The sequence below is a fragment of the Chiloscyllium punctatum genome, chromosome 17 (assembly GCF_047496795.1).
Source record: "Chiloscyllium punctatum isolate Juve2018m chromosome 17, sChiPun1.3, whole genome shotgun sequence".
NCBI lineage: Eukaryota > Metazoa > Chordata > Chondrichthyes > Orectolobiformes > Hemiscylliidae > Chiloscyllium > Chiloscyllium punctatum.
Window position 1 is genome coordinate 102,320,402 of NC_092755.1, and position 17,095 is coordinate 102,337,496.

Below are 17,095 nucleotides of genomic sequence, written 5' to 3' on the forward strand. Positions count from 1 at the left end.
ATCCAGAGTTATTGGGGCAAGTTAGGAAAATGGAGTTGGGGATCATAACATCAGCAATGATGTTATGTAGGGGTGAAGCAGACTCGATGGGCTGATTGGCCTAACTCTGCTCCTACTTCTGATTGTTTTATGATCTAATTTAAGGTGCAAAATGACACTTGGGTTTATCTCAAAATCTGTCCATCATTTGCTGTTACGTGTAAACTGTTTTGAAATATGTTTCCACATCAACATCATTATGAACTAGACCTGCTGGAGATGTCACTGTCTTGGGTGCCACCAGTGTTGTGCATGTAGATTGTGGTTGTGCTGCAGAGATGCTGTTGTACCTAACCTGACTCTTGTGTACAAATAATAAAAACTTTGTATATGAACACTAGAAATTTTAATATAGAACAGTGGGAGCTTAACTATTTCACTCAATTATAATTTGTGAATGGGAGATTGACAGACTGCCACTCTTTCCCTACTGTCTACCATTACTTCCATTGCTCCTATACTGTTTATTACTCCTATTACCACTGTTGCTCCTATATCCCCACCACTCGTCCTATATTCCCACTGCACAACTCATATTGCCGCTTCTCTCATATCCTGACCACTGGTCCTCCCATTTCTCAACTGCCCCCCCCCCCCCAAATCTACACATTAACCTCATCTATATCAATACCACCACCATCACCTCTCCCAATGTTCCTACCACTCTCCCCAAATCCCTACCATTGCGCCTTCCATATCGCTACTACCGCTCCTCACTTACCATCTCTAACTTAAGGGAAGGTTCCATAGAGAGAGGGTGATGGCCTAGTTGTAATATTGCTAGACTATTAATCCAGAGACTTGGTTTATGTTCAGGGGTCCTGGGTTCAAATCCCACCATGGCAGATGGTGGAATTTAAATTCAATAAAAATCTGGAATTAAAAATCTAATGATAACCATGAAAACATTGTCTATTATTTGAAAAATTTATCACTAATGTCTCTTTAGGGAAAGAAACTGCCATCCTTACCTGGTCTGGCCTATATGTGACTCCAGACCCACAGCAATGTGGTTGACTCTGAGCTGCCCTCTGGGCAATTAGGGATGAGCAATGATTGCTAGCCTAGCTAGTGACACCCATATCCTGTGAATGAATTGTAGAAAAGTATCTGTTCCTGCCACATGATACATGAGGATTACTTTAAAAATACAGCTGGCATAAACTAACAGATTCTATAAGTATCCTCAACAGGCAAGTAACTGGGGCAATGAATACGAAAACAGAGGCTAGCAGCCTCTGCACCATTTTTACAGCCATTCATAACACTGGTGTTGTGTTTGACTGGCAAATGCTTTGAAACAGTGAGCAATAGCCATGTACCCAGGAGGCTGACATCGGAGAAATCTAAGGTCCATTTAGTAAGAACCAAATGGGTTTGAGCAATGTGTAAAATTAAATCTGTGCCTTGTTCATTATAGTAATGGCTCCCTGAGGGTGTGTTGGAAAATGCCTGGGCCTTCAATAATACATTATTTTTGCATTTTCGACAGTTAGCAGTACAGTCATTGTGGACAGCAATGTGTGAGCTGATATTTCACCTCCTGCATCTCCCCCCTCATGTTGTTCATTGATCAGTTGATCAGTTTTATGATTTTCCTCCCTGTGCTGTTAACCTGTGTGTTATTAACACATTGCTGACCTAGCCTTCTTACTGTTTTAACCATAACAGGGTATAGTTGGACTGGAAAGGTACTATTACTGTCTTGCCCTTTTTATGTTGCTTAGCTATTTCTACTTTAAGTACTTCAACCACTTTGGAGTGGTAAGGTGGCCCAGTGGTTAGCACTGCTGCCTCACAACGCCAACGATCTGGGTTCGATTCCAGTCTCAGGCAATTGTCTGTGTTGAGTTTGCACATTCATAATCTGTGTGAGTTTGCTCCGATTTCTTCAAACAGTCCAAAAATATGCAGGTTAGGTGGATTGACCGTATTAAATTTCCCCAGAGTGTCCAGGGATATACAGGCCAGGTGGATTAGCTGGGTGGGATGCTCTTCAGAGGGTTGTTATAGACTCAATGGGCCAAATGACCTCTCTCTGCACTGCAGGGAATTCTATTGTGTGTGAGCTGTGCCCCATTTTAAATTTATTGTCCGTAGAAACCCTGTTTGAATTTTCAAACATCAGCACAAGAAGGAAATGAATAACCTTGAACATGATTAAAACCGCCTTGCTCAAGAAGTGCAAACATCACGCTGTTAACCTGTAGAGAATACTCTGCTTTACTCAGAAATATGGCAACTGGTAATGTTCATTGACACATTGATCATCATTTGTTGTAAGGACGCTTACTTTGGAAAAACCCAAATCAGAGATCTTCCTGCTTCCTTTGGAAATAGCAGCATTCCTCCTTTTAGAGTATAAAAACAGAAATTGCTGGAAAAGCCCAGCGAGTCTGACTGCATCTGTACAGAAAAATCAGACTTAACGTTTCAGGACCAGTGACCTTTCCTTGGAACAGGAACTCTTTCATACTATATGTTCCTGGCAAACTTGAGCCAGTCTTTGATAGCAGCAATAGTATATATAGGGAACCTAACTCAGGTTCTCTTATACTCGATTTCTGTTCCCGTATTTAAAATTTAGCTAAAATTTGTAAAAGCCTGGGGTTTTCACATTTCATTGCTGTGTTAGATAATTACTAACTGACGAATCATCTGGCATACGTGCTCTTCATGGAAAAGCTTTAGCTTTTAGGGATTAATAGACAATTTGGCTTCTCATCAAGAATCTTCTGTCCTTGACTTTTAAATAAACAATAATTACTTTCAGTTCAGTATTATTAATGAATGTTAATTACACACCAGCTCCTCATTCATTATTTCTAAAGGGGTGTAACTATTTGTCTGCTGCCTCTTTTGTTTCCGGTTTATTAATGTCAGCAGTGAGATGTGAGCCACAATTGATGATAAAAATAACAATGAGGCTAATGGTGCACACCATCACATGCACTTAAGTGGCACAGTGAGTTTATAGGAAGGGCAGAAATGAGGTTGAATACAAATATCCGAAAGTTGCGTTTAGCATTATGCTTTGCAATTAGTTCTGTGAAAACATTTCATTGCCTGCCTCACTATTGAAATGCATTGGATGTCATGACATAGTTGTATTTACATGTTAAATACAAATTAAGCTCCCCACTAAAAGTCAAGTCTTGTCCATTCGGGTCTAAGTACCCTTTTAACTGTGATAAATGTTAATTACTTACAATTAATCTCTGTGGCATTGAAGATTAACTACCATAAGGATGGAGTTTCATTCATTAAGGATTTAATTGCTGGAATTTTAAAAATCCAAATTTTTATGTTTTTCACTTTTCATTTCTGTCCTTTTTTTTTACATATTCAAACTTTCTTCCCTCCATTTATTTTTCTTCCTGTACCTGATTTAATGTTAAATTGATAGAAATGTAGAAAATAAGAGGAGGAGTGGTAGCCCATTGCGTTTGTTATGTGATTCAATCTGAACATAGCTAATCTTTTATCACAGTGCTATATTTCTGAGCACTCTCCATGCCCTTTGATACATTTAGTCTCTAGAAATTTTAAAAGTATTCAGTGACTTGGCCTTCTGTGGGAGAGAATTCGACAGGTTTATCACCCTCTGAGTGAAGAAATATTTCCACGTCTCAATCTGCAATCACCTATCCTGTACACTGAGATCATGGACCCTTGACCAGGGAAGGCATCATCCCTTTAACCAGTTCTATCCTGCCCTGGAGAATGTAGTGTGTTTCAATAAGATTCCCTCTGGTTCTTCTAAGTCTGTGAAGACAGATCCAGTTTTTATCCTTTTTTTATTCTTCATCTATTCAAAATGGTGCCTGATTGTGATGACAGTTGAAGATTTTTTACTAATTTTACTGAGTTGTTCATTGTAGAGCACAAATGACAATAAATCATCATTCATTCATTCAGTTAACCCAGTCTCCCCTCACCAATTCACCTCACATTCTAACTTGCATTTCTTTTTCTGTTCTAAGCCTTTTACTTCCATCACTCCTCTGCCTCATTAGTTAAATCGATATGTATTTGATTTACCTGCTCACTCAGATAGACAAAGCTCTCGCTGCAACAGTACCAGCTTGCTCTTTCAGCAACTTTTCAGATGAAACGTTTAAAAATCTAAAATGGGCAAGGACATATCTAGTTACTGACAGACACCACACGGTACTGCAGCAGATCTGCTAGAATCCCTGCCAAATTATGAGCTACGACTTGTTAAATTACGTTACACTCCCCTTTGTAACATTGTAAAGATTTTCCACATTTGTGTTTGCGCTTCAGGCATTGCTGCCAGGTCACATTAATTGCTCATTTTCAGTTGCCTTGTAGTGATGCCTGAGCCGCCTTTAACTGCTGCTGTCTCTCTGTTCTCTCATGCTCCCATGTGTTATTAGAGTGGGAATTCCAGGATTCTGACCCAGCAATGATGATGTGATGTGGGCCAAGTAAAAATGCAATGTGAAGTGGAGCGGAACATGAAAGTGATGGATTGATCCCATAATGGAAGCACTTGTCCTCCTCCATGATAGAGGTCACAGACTGAGAGCTACTTTCACTACAAGCTCGATGAGATAGGGTAGTGTACCCTAAAGAATATAAGCTGCTGTAGTCACCCATTGTTTGGGTGGCTATTGAATTCATTGGCAGGGCCATCAATCTGCTTTATCCTGGATGCTGTCATTTTGCTGCGATTGTTCTATTCAGGCAACTGGGGAGTATTCCATTGTTCTTTGGAGAATCAATTAACATCCCAGAAGTAGCTATAAATCAGGATATAGATGGATAGGAGGAACGTGAGTTAATTGCAAAACCAAGGATTATGGTACTGAGCAAAGCTGCCAACTTAAAAAATTTAAAACATGTTTAAAGGGCTAGACAGAGTAGCTGGAGAAAGGATATCTTCCCAAGCTGAGAGTTTAGAACCAGGGTACACAAATAAAAGGCAAGCCATTTCAGACAGATGAGGAGGAACATCTTCACGACCTCAAGTCACGTTCACACCACACAATGCCAGACATTGACCATTTCCAATAAAAGATGGTCTAATCACTGTCCCATGACAGTCAACAGTGTTACCATCACTGAATCCTCCACTAACAACGCTCTTGGGATTACCATTGACCAGGAACACAACTGGACTTGCCACATAACAATAATGGCTACAAGAGCAGATCAGAGGCTAGGAATACTGTGGTGAGTAACTCACCTCCAGATTCCCCAAAGCCTACCCATCATCTACAAGGCACAAGTCAGAATGCGCCCACTTGCCTGGATGAGTGCAGCTCCAACAACACTTAAGAAGCTTGACACAGTTTAGAATAAAACAGCCAGCTTGATTGGCACCACATCCACAAGCATCCACTTCCTCCACCACCGACGTTCAGTAGCAGCAGTGTATACTACAAGATGCACTGCAGAAATTCACCAAAGATCCTCAGACAGCACCGCCCAAACTCACCACCATTTCTTTCAAGAAGGAGAAGGGCAGTAGATACATGGAAGTACCACCACCTATAACTTCCCCTCCACTCGACTCACCACCCTGACTTGGAAATATATTACTGTTCCTTCACTGTTGCTGGGTCAAAATCTGTAAATTCCCTCCCTAAGGGCGTTGTGGGCTGCAGTGGTTCAGGAAGGCAACTCACCACCGCCTTCTCAAGGGCAAGGGAGGGGCAGTAAATACTGGCCATCCCATGAGAAAATAAAAAGAACTCAGACTCTATGGAATTCTTTCCCCCAGGGACTTTGAAAGCAAGGACATTAAGTCTAAGACAAAATTAACCTGTCCAGGATTGTTTTGATACAATATTGAAGCAGTGGGACTTGAACCCAGGCTTCCCAGTTGGAGGCAGGGACACTACTTCTGTGTCACAGGACCCCCTTGATTTTATTATAACAATTACTTAAAGCCTAATGCTCCCTGTAGCATAGATGAGGGCACAAAAAGAAGAGTTGGGGAGAAAAGACCCACGTTTCTTTGCAGCACACTTTCAGAAACAAATAGTCTCTAAAGTGATGCTTCTACAATCTGCAAGTAATGTTCAATGGTGCATTTCTGTTTATTCCTTGAAAGCTGTTTTTTTCTTTTGGTTAAAGTCTTCCTTCATTAATTCCCATCTGCAGTCTAAAGACTGGAGGGCAATAGAACTGAAACTTCCTCATTGGCCATGGATTGGAATAAACTACAGAATTGAGACCAAAAGAAAAGACTTTATTTTGTAAAATGCATTCTCACAATTGGGTGAACAGGTTCTGCTAGAGGATTTTTAACAGTAAAAAAGAGCTGTCAAACCCTTTGAAGTATGAGCTTATATTTATTGGATTCTGTGGTCATTACCAACCACAAACCAGGTCACTGTGTGCAAAGACACTCCTGCAATGTTTACAAGGCTGTGGCACTCCTGTGCAAAATAGTTAAGGATCCCCAACCTTTTATCATCATTCTTGTGTGTGAGATGCTGCCTTTGCAGATTTCAACTCATAAAAGTAGGCTGACCTACATACAAGCTGCTGAGCTGCAGGAATGTAGGATTTCTTTTCCCCTTGTTGGTGTCAGATAGTAAAGAATGTGTGATCTCTTTCTTCCTGACAGGAAAATCCCCAGAGGACGTGGTGCGAAGGTATATGCAGAAGGTCAAGAATCCGCCAGATGAGGTGAGGGTTACCTATCAAACTATCCCTCAGTCACAGCGAAAGACCAGGAGGTGATAAGTGGCTGTGACAATTCAGTTCACCTACTGCATGTCATTATTCCACCTGGACATCAGAAATACAAACTATTCTCCTGACAGCTGCAATACTTGAACTTGCCACTGTGAATTTATTCTGTCCTTACTTCAAACAATGTTAAAAAATAGTGTTTCTGTTTTATGCTGATGGATGGAGAGATTTTATTTTTTAACATAAGAAAGGAAAATGAGAGTGTGTTTTTAGGCCAAGAAGTGACTTTGTATGTCTGCTTTTCTCTTGTTTTCTATCAATTCAGAAACTTACTTTGTGTCATAGCTTCTCAACTGTCACTGTCCCTGATTATATATTGTCTTTGTCTGTGATCCTACTCCAATTTGTCTCTGTAAATTACTGGAATAGATTGTATTTTTAAAATGTGCTTTCTCACAAACTAATAATAAAGACTTTTTTTTGGTGATGAAACTGTATGATCCCAACCTTGCCATCCGACTGGACCTTCATGCCATATGAGAGAAAGATTTGCAATTATGTTGCACCTTTCACGCCTCAGGGTTTCCTAAAATATTTTATAAGCAATTAAGTCATTTTGAAGTGTAGTCCACTATTTTAGGGGAGCATATTGGCAAGAGTTTCTTTTGAGCCGATGGCTTGATAAAGATCACAGCATTTTTAGATTTTTTTTACATTACAGTGTGGAAACAGGCCCTTCGGCCCAACAAGTCCACACCGACCCGCCGAAGCGCAACCCACCCATACCCTTACCCCTACATTTACATTTACCCCTTACCTAACACTACAGGCAATTTACTATGGCCAATTCACCTAACCTGCACATCTTTGGACTGTGGGAGGAAACCGGAGCACCCGGAGGAAACCCACGCAGACACGGGGAGAACATGCAAACTCCACACAGTCAGTCGCTTGAGGCGGGAATTGAACCCAGGTCTCTGGCGCTGTGAGGCAGCAGTGCTAACCACTGTGCCACCGTGCCGCCCACTACTGTATAATTAATTGTCATGTTCGAAACCACTGGGGACTACGGTTTGACTTCACAACCTCATCAAGACAGCATGGAAGCTAGTTCAATCTTTAATACCTAGCCCCCCTTCTGGAAGGGTTTTTGTCATGTTGTTTGAACCTTGCAGGATGCAGTCAGGCTCCAAATGATTTTATTGTTTTGTATCTCAAACAGTTTAGTAACACGCCATTCCAAAATATTGAATTGCTTCCTACTCCTTTCAACAACCACTTACGTTTGTGTAGTATGAAAATATACCTCATACGCTTCACAGGTGCAATATCAGACAAACTCTGGCCTGATAAAAGATGTTTGGAGCAGAGAAAAATGTTGGTTTTGAGAAAGGGTTTTATTGCAAATGTAGAGGGTGATGAGGTTTAGGAAATGAATACCATGGCTTGGGGTCTAGATGGCTGAAGGAACAATCATCAGGAATGAGATGAAGGGTTAATAGGTCATTCTTCATGTAGATTGTAGAATAGAAGGCAGCAAACGTTCAGATGGTCTTGGGTTATGGAGGATGCAGTCTTCAACATAATTCTTGTTTCATTTGGGGAGAGGAACTCTTTGTAGTCAGTTCAGGGTCTTATTGCATCAATCACACTATTGTAGCTATCAATGGAACTGAATGTCTAGCACTGGATGTAACAGTTAGTTGATTTAATATTGCCCGTTGTATACCACTGCTTGCAATTAATTTCTGCCTCTTGATATCGCAGTAGTTTGTTGTGTGCATTAATCTGGGCTTTGTTGCAGCCCATCAGTCTGTCGCAATTTGTTCAAATTTATGTGGGTAAAATAACCATTTAATATCTTGAGCACATCAGAGATCTAGCTTTATTCTGCTGGAACACACTGACCTAATTACTGTACTTCAAAGCTGTATATTGCTGTCATAAACCTCATGCACAATATCATTTAATTTGCAAATTTCTCACTTGTTTGAATTTATGATTTTGTTTCTCTTAATCCCTGTCTAACCTTTATACTGTCTTTGTTATGATTGGCCAGGCTAGTACGAAATAGGAATTTGGGCAGTGCAGTGAAAAGCCAGGACTAAAACATTTGAAATTTCACAGAAACAATAAAGAGTACAATTGAATCATTTAAACCATGGATGCAGTACAGTTGGGCATTTTATTGGAAGGTTTACAGTTTTATCTATTCATGACTTAGCACTTGGCTGACAACAGTAGGCAGAAGCTCTTCTACCAGTTCAATGCCTTCTTATGGAAATGATGCTGACAACAACAAAATTCTTCAATTAAAGAAGGACACCTGTACACTCAGTGGAAAAGCTGGACTGAAAAGAAATGAAGCTGGTTTGGTGAAGATTGATCTTGTAGTGGGACCTCAGACATCTAAGGAGCATGTCACAGACGATTAACATCATCAGCATAGCAATTAAGCCCTTTATAGGTGGCAGCTTTATAGGTGAATAGTCAGTACAATGCTGTGCCATTTCAGGAACCATTGTCCAGTGCGACACTTGATACCAGGTCCATTGATTTTCAGACATCTGGACAGCATTCCAAAACAGCAAATCACGCCCATTGTTAGTGTGTGCAAGCAGTCAAGCTCATGTATTAGGAGTCCTCTGAGAAAGGGCTTTGCCCTAAACCCCAGGTTTCCTCACCAACTTATGTGACCTATTCCCTGCTCCACCCACTCGAACCTGGAATCACTGCCAGTGAGGAAGGAGGTCTTAAATTTGTTCCAGAACCTCCCAGCCTGAGACCCGGCGCCTGCTCAAATAAGGGGCTGCCTGATTTGGGTACGCAGTGCTGCCACCTTGGCACCATTGTGACAGAAACTGGCTCAATGGTTGCACTTCAATAGTAAATCACTAAGGTGGGAAATGGGTCCCATTCTGTCATGAATATATTTCCTGTCACCAGTGAGGGAGTGGTTGAGTACTGGCGAAGGTTACAGTGACTCCTGCAGGATGTGGCCGAGGTGGGGGTGTGGTGAAATCCAAAGTTCATGAAAACAATCTGATTGTAATGTTTAATTAGCCTGCTCAATTGATTTCACATGAATACCGGATGTGATCTTTATATTAATGCAGTATAATAAGGAGCACAGTTAACATCGAGTCATAAGGAAAATAGAACTCTTGCAACATTTGGAAACATAATCCCTCTACATTTTAAAGAAGAACAATTTTAATAGCCATAGCCACTAACTACTTATAGTACTGGACTACTCATGTAGATAGACTGACTTCACATTGCAGCAGAGCACTTTGCAAGATCAATTCAATGACTGGCTGTTTGACCATGGAGTATAAAATGCTTGGTTATTACAGTAACGAATTTAGGTTATTGAAATAACTAATTTGGCCATATTGAGACTCCAGTACACTTGGAGATTGGCTTCAAATTTCTTCATTGCAACAAGGGACAGCAGCACATGTAGTGTTGCTGGTGCCTACACACCAAGAAGAAATGCTTTTTAAAGAAAACTCTCATCTTGACTGAACACTGACTGTCATTTCCTTTTCAAAAATCATAACAATTTGAAACACTTGTCAATTTCAAATTAGCATGCCTATGATATCCTACAAACAGTAATGCATTGATAATGCACTTAAGTTTAATTAGCTATTGACTTCTGCAGGGTGGACAGATTTTGAAAGATTTCAATTAACTCTAAAACAAAGGCTGGTCAGTTAAAATCAGTGTATTGTCTGTTAACAAGGGATAATCAATATTCATAATAGCTTCATTAAGGTAAATTATTTGTTTAACAGGTACTGGGTTTATCCTCTCAAAAATAAGAAACAAGTTAGACCTCAAATAGCTTAACATTTAATCTTTTAATCTTACCAGAAGAGGAAAGATTAGATCATGAAATCAGAAAATGATAGAGCACAGAAACTGATTTGATTTGGCCTATTAAATCTGGGTTGGTATTCTCTCTGTGAACTATTTAGTCTAATGCAATACTCCTACTTGTTTTTTTGTAAGTTGAACTCTTTATCAAACAACAGATTTATTTTTAAAAGAATTCAGTCATTCTGCTTCAACAACAATTAATTTTCCTCATTTGTCGTGTAATCGGACTTGTGATTATCTTAAATTGGTGCTCCTTTACCAATAGCATCCCAATTATTCAGTAATTCTGTTATAACCTTTGATTCTAAACACACTTTAACCAGTAGCAGGCATAGCCAGCTCTTTGTAAATACCTTTTTAACTAAAAAGGAGACCATTGCTTGTCTTTTTAAGAATGTTAACATTGAGAGTATGCTATAAACAAGAGGGGAATGCTGCATGATGCAACAGAAACTTCAGTCCTGCCAATGATCCAATGTGTGATGTTGGAACAGTAAAATCTCTTAAATGCAACTACATTGCCCCTCCCCCCTCCACCAAACCCACACCTTACTCATTCCATGGACAGCATTCAGGCACATTGAAAAGAAAATCCATGTTTACTGTTTGTAGATCTCTTTCTAAACCCTCTTGCCCCATTCCTGCACATGATCAGTCCTGATCCCTGGTGTTTTTGTTCTGGTTTTCTATTCTGAAGGTTGTGCCTGGTGTTTTCATGGAGTCCATAGCCTCTCCAGCATTAGGACTTCCTTCTGAATTTTTAGTCCCCAACAGACAGTGAGGCATGACACACAGACCACATCTCAGTACATTAACCTTTCCAGCTGAGGTATCCCAGTCAACATTTGTCCCCATTCCTTACATCAATATGGTATGCTTCTACGTTAACAATGAGGTGAAGAACTAAGATCATACGTCCAAAGTTATCTCTTTGACCTCAATGTGAAAATTTGATAAGGCCAGCATTTTTTGCCTGTCAATGATTTAATGGCCTACTAGGCCATTTCAGTGGGCAGGGAAAGCATCAACCACATTGCAGTGAGGTTGAAGTCAAAAGTGGGTCGTATTTCTTTTTCACATCAGTGAACCAGATAAGCTTTTACAACAACGAACATCGTTTCTCAGTAGCTGCTGCCAGCAAGTTGCAGGCAACATGTATCTTGTGTTTGCAACAACTTACTACTGTAGATCTGAATTATTTGAGGGAGTCTTTCTGAAAGTGGAACTAAATGCCTAATGAACAGTTCTGATGGCCAAGGTCGCCCCTCGGTTATCTAACACCAGCAGTGGGCCAAGAGGCGGCTGCTTTGTAAATGAACAAATGCTGACAATCCTTTCAGAATATTCTCAGAAGAAATGTATGCCTTCACTGAATTATTCAAAATGTGTTACATTTTGTGGAAATAAATCACTTATCTAGAGCAGTTAAATATGTGTGAAGTTTTAACTACTGAGAAGCTTGTTTACTGACATTAGAAGAAAACTGATGAGCTGAGTTTTGTTTTAGAACTGACTTGTGGTTGTGTTTTGATTTTATTTGTCATTCGTTGGGGCCTTAAATGGTGATTAATGATTCCCTCCATGATGTAACAACTGAATACAGATGGATATGACACTAAGTTATGCAGATCATCAAGGTCTGGGGTTAGTCTGAGTTGAGTTCACCAATTTTAGCCAGAGGAGCAGGAGGAATGTTATAGTTGGCCTCAGTTTGTTGGTCTGGATACCACTGATACAGCCAACTGCAATCTTTCCAACAGTAATTCCTGTTTATCCATTGTCCGCTTTCTCCCAGACCTTGTCTCCCATGGCATTGTATTTAAAATCTTTGTCCTTGTTTCCAAAACCCTTCAAAGCCTTGTCCCACCCTATCTCTGAAACCTTTTCTAGTCTTGTACCTCTGGCCTTGACACTACTTTCTCCTATTTTGATAGTTCTGGCTTTTGCACCACTGTCCATCGATCTTTCCATCGCTACAATCACACCTCCAGAATTCCCGCCCTGAACCACTTTGCAGTTACACTCTCCATATCTTTGAAACTTTCTCAATATCCGTCCATTAATCAAATTTCCCATCACCTCTCCTTACTCTTCCAGCTGGTCTGGCAGCAATCCTTTGTATTCTTACCTTTTCATTCTTCATGAACTAGTTTAGAATATTTATCCATTGAATTTGTTTAAATGTTTCTTTGCATGGGTATTGAGTGAAAACTGAACAGTGTTTAGCTTTGATACCTAGTAAAGAATATCTGTTTAAATGGGACATCAGAGCTGGCAAGCTTCTACAGAATATGTCTCAGTATTGTGTCTTTACCTTCAATAAATGAAGTGTTTACCATTTTAAACATCTGCCATGGTGGGATTCAAACCAATGCTCCCAGAAATTTGCTTGATGCTGGATTGCTAGACCAGTGACATTAACATTGCATTCCCCATGTGGAAGTTAATTGGGTACCTTCAATGCTCTGCATCTTTGGGATTTTGTGTCCTATAGGATGGATGTTTCACATGCAGAAATTTAAGGAGACATCATTCAATAGTCATCTGCACTGTTCCATAATCCAATAATTCCACTTAAGATTTGACTAAAGTGTGGAATAATAAACAAGATTTGCTTTTTTGGAAACCTGGTAGCTGACGTCAGGTGAAATTTATTGTCACAACTTGAATTGAAATAATTTCAGCTTTAAACATTGTCTATTATGGCCAGTGACTTTAACTATTTCTGTAGGTAACACAGTTAAAATCAAGACATCAGTCATTTGACATGCTGCAGTCAGAGCTGATCTTGCAGTGTATTCTGAGTCATTAGTGAAGTAGGTTCTTGGAAGCCTCTGCTTACAATAGATAATATCCTTAGTAAATGAATTTTGGAGACTGGATTGGCCAAATCGGAACCCTTCTTGCTTGTAATTGTGTTGTTTTCCTATTTCTAGGATTGCACCATCTGTATGGAAAGGCTGGTCAGCTCGTCGGGCTACGAAGGTGTCATGAGTCTGAAAGGAGTGAAACCGGAATTGGTTGGAAAGCTCAGTAAATGCAGTCACATGTACCATCTCCTGTGTCTTGTGGCCATGTACAACAATGGCAATAAGGTGAGATCCATCAGTAACTCAAAATCATAACTGTGAAGATCTGGTAATAGTGATTGCAATTTTGTAATTCTTTTTCTTCCTGAAGTTGTAATATCTAAAAAACTTGTTTTAGTTTTGTTTCAATCGAGAATTTTTTTAAAAAGTTGATCATGGGATGTGTGGATGCTGGACAGGCAACATTTATTGGATTAGTGGTGCTGGAAGAGCACAGCAGTTCAGGCAGCATCCAAGGAGCAGCGAAAGCCTGATGAAGGGCTTTTGCCCGAAACGTCGATTTCGCTGCTCTTTGGATGCTACCCGAACTGCTGTGCTCTTCCAGCACCACTAATCCAGTATTTGCTTTCCAGCATCTGCAGTCATTGTTTTTACCTCATAGGCAACGTTTATTGCCCAGCCCTCATTGCTCTGGAGAAGGAGGTGATAAGCTTTTTTTCTTGAGCTGTTGCAGTCCTTAGGAATGTAATCAGGATTACTCACAGTGTTGTGAGGAAGTGAGTTTCATAATTTTGACCCAGTGGAAGAACAGTGATCCCGTTCCAGGTCAGGATGGTGTGGTCTGTCAGGAAGCACTGATATAAAAACGCATTCTAACTTTTGAAGATGAAAATAAAATTTAATTTGCTATAATGTACCAAACATTACCAATGAAAATATGTGAATTCAAGGAATTTTTATAAAATTTAAGCAGACAGTTTGATCACATGTCACAGTTATAATATTCTTTAAACTATTATCAATTTCAATTAATTAATAGATGAAAAAATGTGAAATAAATAGTCATGTAGAAAAGCCAGTAAACACATTCAAACTGTTCTGTTACAATCATGGGTACCCAATTGGCTAAGAGTCAAGCAGTGGCATGTGATGTGGGAGATATTACTGAGCCACCGAGTAAAAGCAAGTTAGCACAAATTCACTGAATGATATAGAGAAGAACAAATGGATGGAAATGATCAACTGGAATAAGTTAATCAGAGGGTAGGATAAATTACAAGACCAGAATTTAAACAAAACACAAACATGACCACAGTGTGTGGTTGGATTGCTGACCTGCAGTTTTTATTTTGAAGAAATGTAACTAGTTGCTATGGTATTTAGCTCCTTTCTTTTTGTGAAAATTAGGAATCTCATTGGAGGTGTGAATGGTTGTGGGCTGGGGGGAGTGGGTCCCACCAATGACCAGGAAACCCCACACAGTGACCATGCAATTGGCCCTTTACCTTGAACAGTCCCTATATGTGATATAACCACCACAACTCTCACTACAAAATATACAGGTAGTCTTTTTTCAGAAATTTTAGTTCCTATGTTATTATCCTTCCTGTATTGGTTCACTCATGTCACACACTATTGGTTAATTCATAAGTGATCTCTTGTGAGCTCCAAGGCTTGCTGTTCCTGAGCTAGCCCTGAGCTGGTGGCTAAGAGTGGCATGGATTCATTTGACTTCTCCTCCAATCTTCTGAGGTCAGATCTTGTTAAATAATGTTAATTAAAAATGTTTGCAGACATTTGTGGAGTCTCTGCTGTTCATTGTATTATGCAACAATTGCAAACATGAAGGGTGCAGGGAACTGAAGCCAGATAATGAGATATCATGCTTTTGAATTTGTTCTCAGGGTGTAAATGATGCTGGCATTTGTTGCTGATGCCTAGTTGGCTGAAAAGACAGTGACAAAACTTTTCCTTAAATTGCCCCAGGCCTTTTGGTGAGAGTGTGCCACAGTGATGCCAAGTGGGAAATTCTAGGATAATGATTCAGCAATCAGGAAGCAACATTGGGAGAGATTCAAGTCAGGATGATGTGTGGTTTGGAGAAGTACACAAGACATTGCTGTTTTGGTGGTTGGCTTTGTAGAGATACACTTGAAGTAATTTATTGCAGTTCATTCTGTACACTATAGAATGCAGCCTGCTGACAGAGCAGGGAGATGTGTCTGTGTTCATTCAGGAAAGTGGTAAATAGTCTATCACAGCCATGACTTGAGCCATGTATCTGGTAGAAGAATCTGAGATCAGCCACGTGTCACAGAGTATCCAGTGACTACCCAGCTGCTTAAGGTGTGACTGCTTCAGTTCAGTGGCTCGACAGTGATGATCCTCCAGTGATGCTGGTGGGAGACTGACTTTGCAATGTTGGTCCCATTGAAGATCATAGGAGATGATGTTCTCTCGTTCAAGATTCTAAACTAATGGGAAATAGACTTGCACATTCAGAAATAACATGAGGATAAGACTCTAGTATTGGCTTTAGCAATTCCTCTTTATCACACCACTGGGCTAATACTGTTGGCTGACTAGGATATTGTATTTGTGTACTCAGCTTTTAGTCATAAAATTTTAGCTTAACTAATTTATTCTTGTTTCTGTACTAGTATATTAATATGTTTCTTAAGCTATATCCATTTTGTGTTCCATCATTACAAAGATTTGGAATACTCCTCCAAAACAAACACAGAAGAAGCATTATTTTCTTGAAAGCTGAATATAGCTTTCCATTATTGGAAAAGGCTAATTGTAAAGCATATAGCAGTATGCAGATGCCTTTCTGCTGTTGTGTCGCAGTGAGCAGGCCTCGATTCCTGTGTGTGCTAACCAGAGTCTCAGGGATCCAGTGAGTATGTGCTCGATGAGTTAGTGGTAGAGAGAGTTTGGTAGGGTAGCAGGTTTGAATGCAGGGCTTGTGCTCAGGTATATGGTGCCCCAAACCATTTTCATGCAACCAAGTTCATCATCAACAGAGCAAATGAAAAAGGAATGCAAAACACTGTGGATACTGGACACTGGGGCTCAGCGGTTAGCATTGCTGCCTCACAGTGTTAGGGACCCGAATTCGATTCAGCATCGGGTGATTGTCCTTGGGGAGTTTGCACATTCTCCCGTGTCAACGTGGGTTTCCTCCATGTGCTCCAGTTCCTTCCCATTGTCCAAAAATGTACAGGTTAGGTAGATTGCCCATGCTGAATAGCTCCATAGTGTCCAGGGGTGTGCACATGAGGTGGGTTAACCATGGTAAAACGTGGGGTTATGGGGATAGGGTGAGGGGGCTGAGTCTAGGTGGGATGCTGTTAGGAGGGTTGGTATAGACTTGATGGGCCGGATGGCCTCTTTCTATACTGTAGGGATTCTATGATTTGAAATGGAAGATGCTGGAAAACACTCAGCAGATCAGACAGTATTGGTGGCTCAGTGGTTACCACTGCTGCCTCACAGTACCAGAGACCCGGGTTCAATTCCTGCCTCAGGCAACTGAATGAGCTAGACCTTTTATCCAAATTAATGGTATGATTGATATCGAGTCATAGAGATGTTCAGCATGGAAACAGACCCTTCGGTCCAACCGTCCATGCCGACCAGATATCCCAACCCAATCTAGTCCCACCTGCTAGCACCCTGCCCATATCCCT

General features: G+C 40.3%; 1 protein-coding gene across 2 annotated transcripts in view; it reads left to right on the forward strand.

The window, feature by feature from the left end:
* The window catches only part of LOC140488189 (E3 ubiquitin-protein ligase DTX1-like), a 254,164-nt gene that overhangs the window by 223,895 nt on the left and 13,174 nt on the right, over positions 1-17,095 (forward strand). For both annotated transcript variants that reach the window (XM_072588076.1, XM_072588075.1), the window contains exons 5-6: positions 6,641-6,702; positions 13,530-13,688. In XM_072588076.1, the coding sequence (XP_072444177.1) occupies positions 6,641-6,702; positions 13,530-13,688 (221 nt within the window). The remainder of the gene's footprint in view (positions 1-6,640; positions 6,703-13,529; positions 13,689-17,095) is intronic.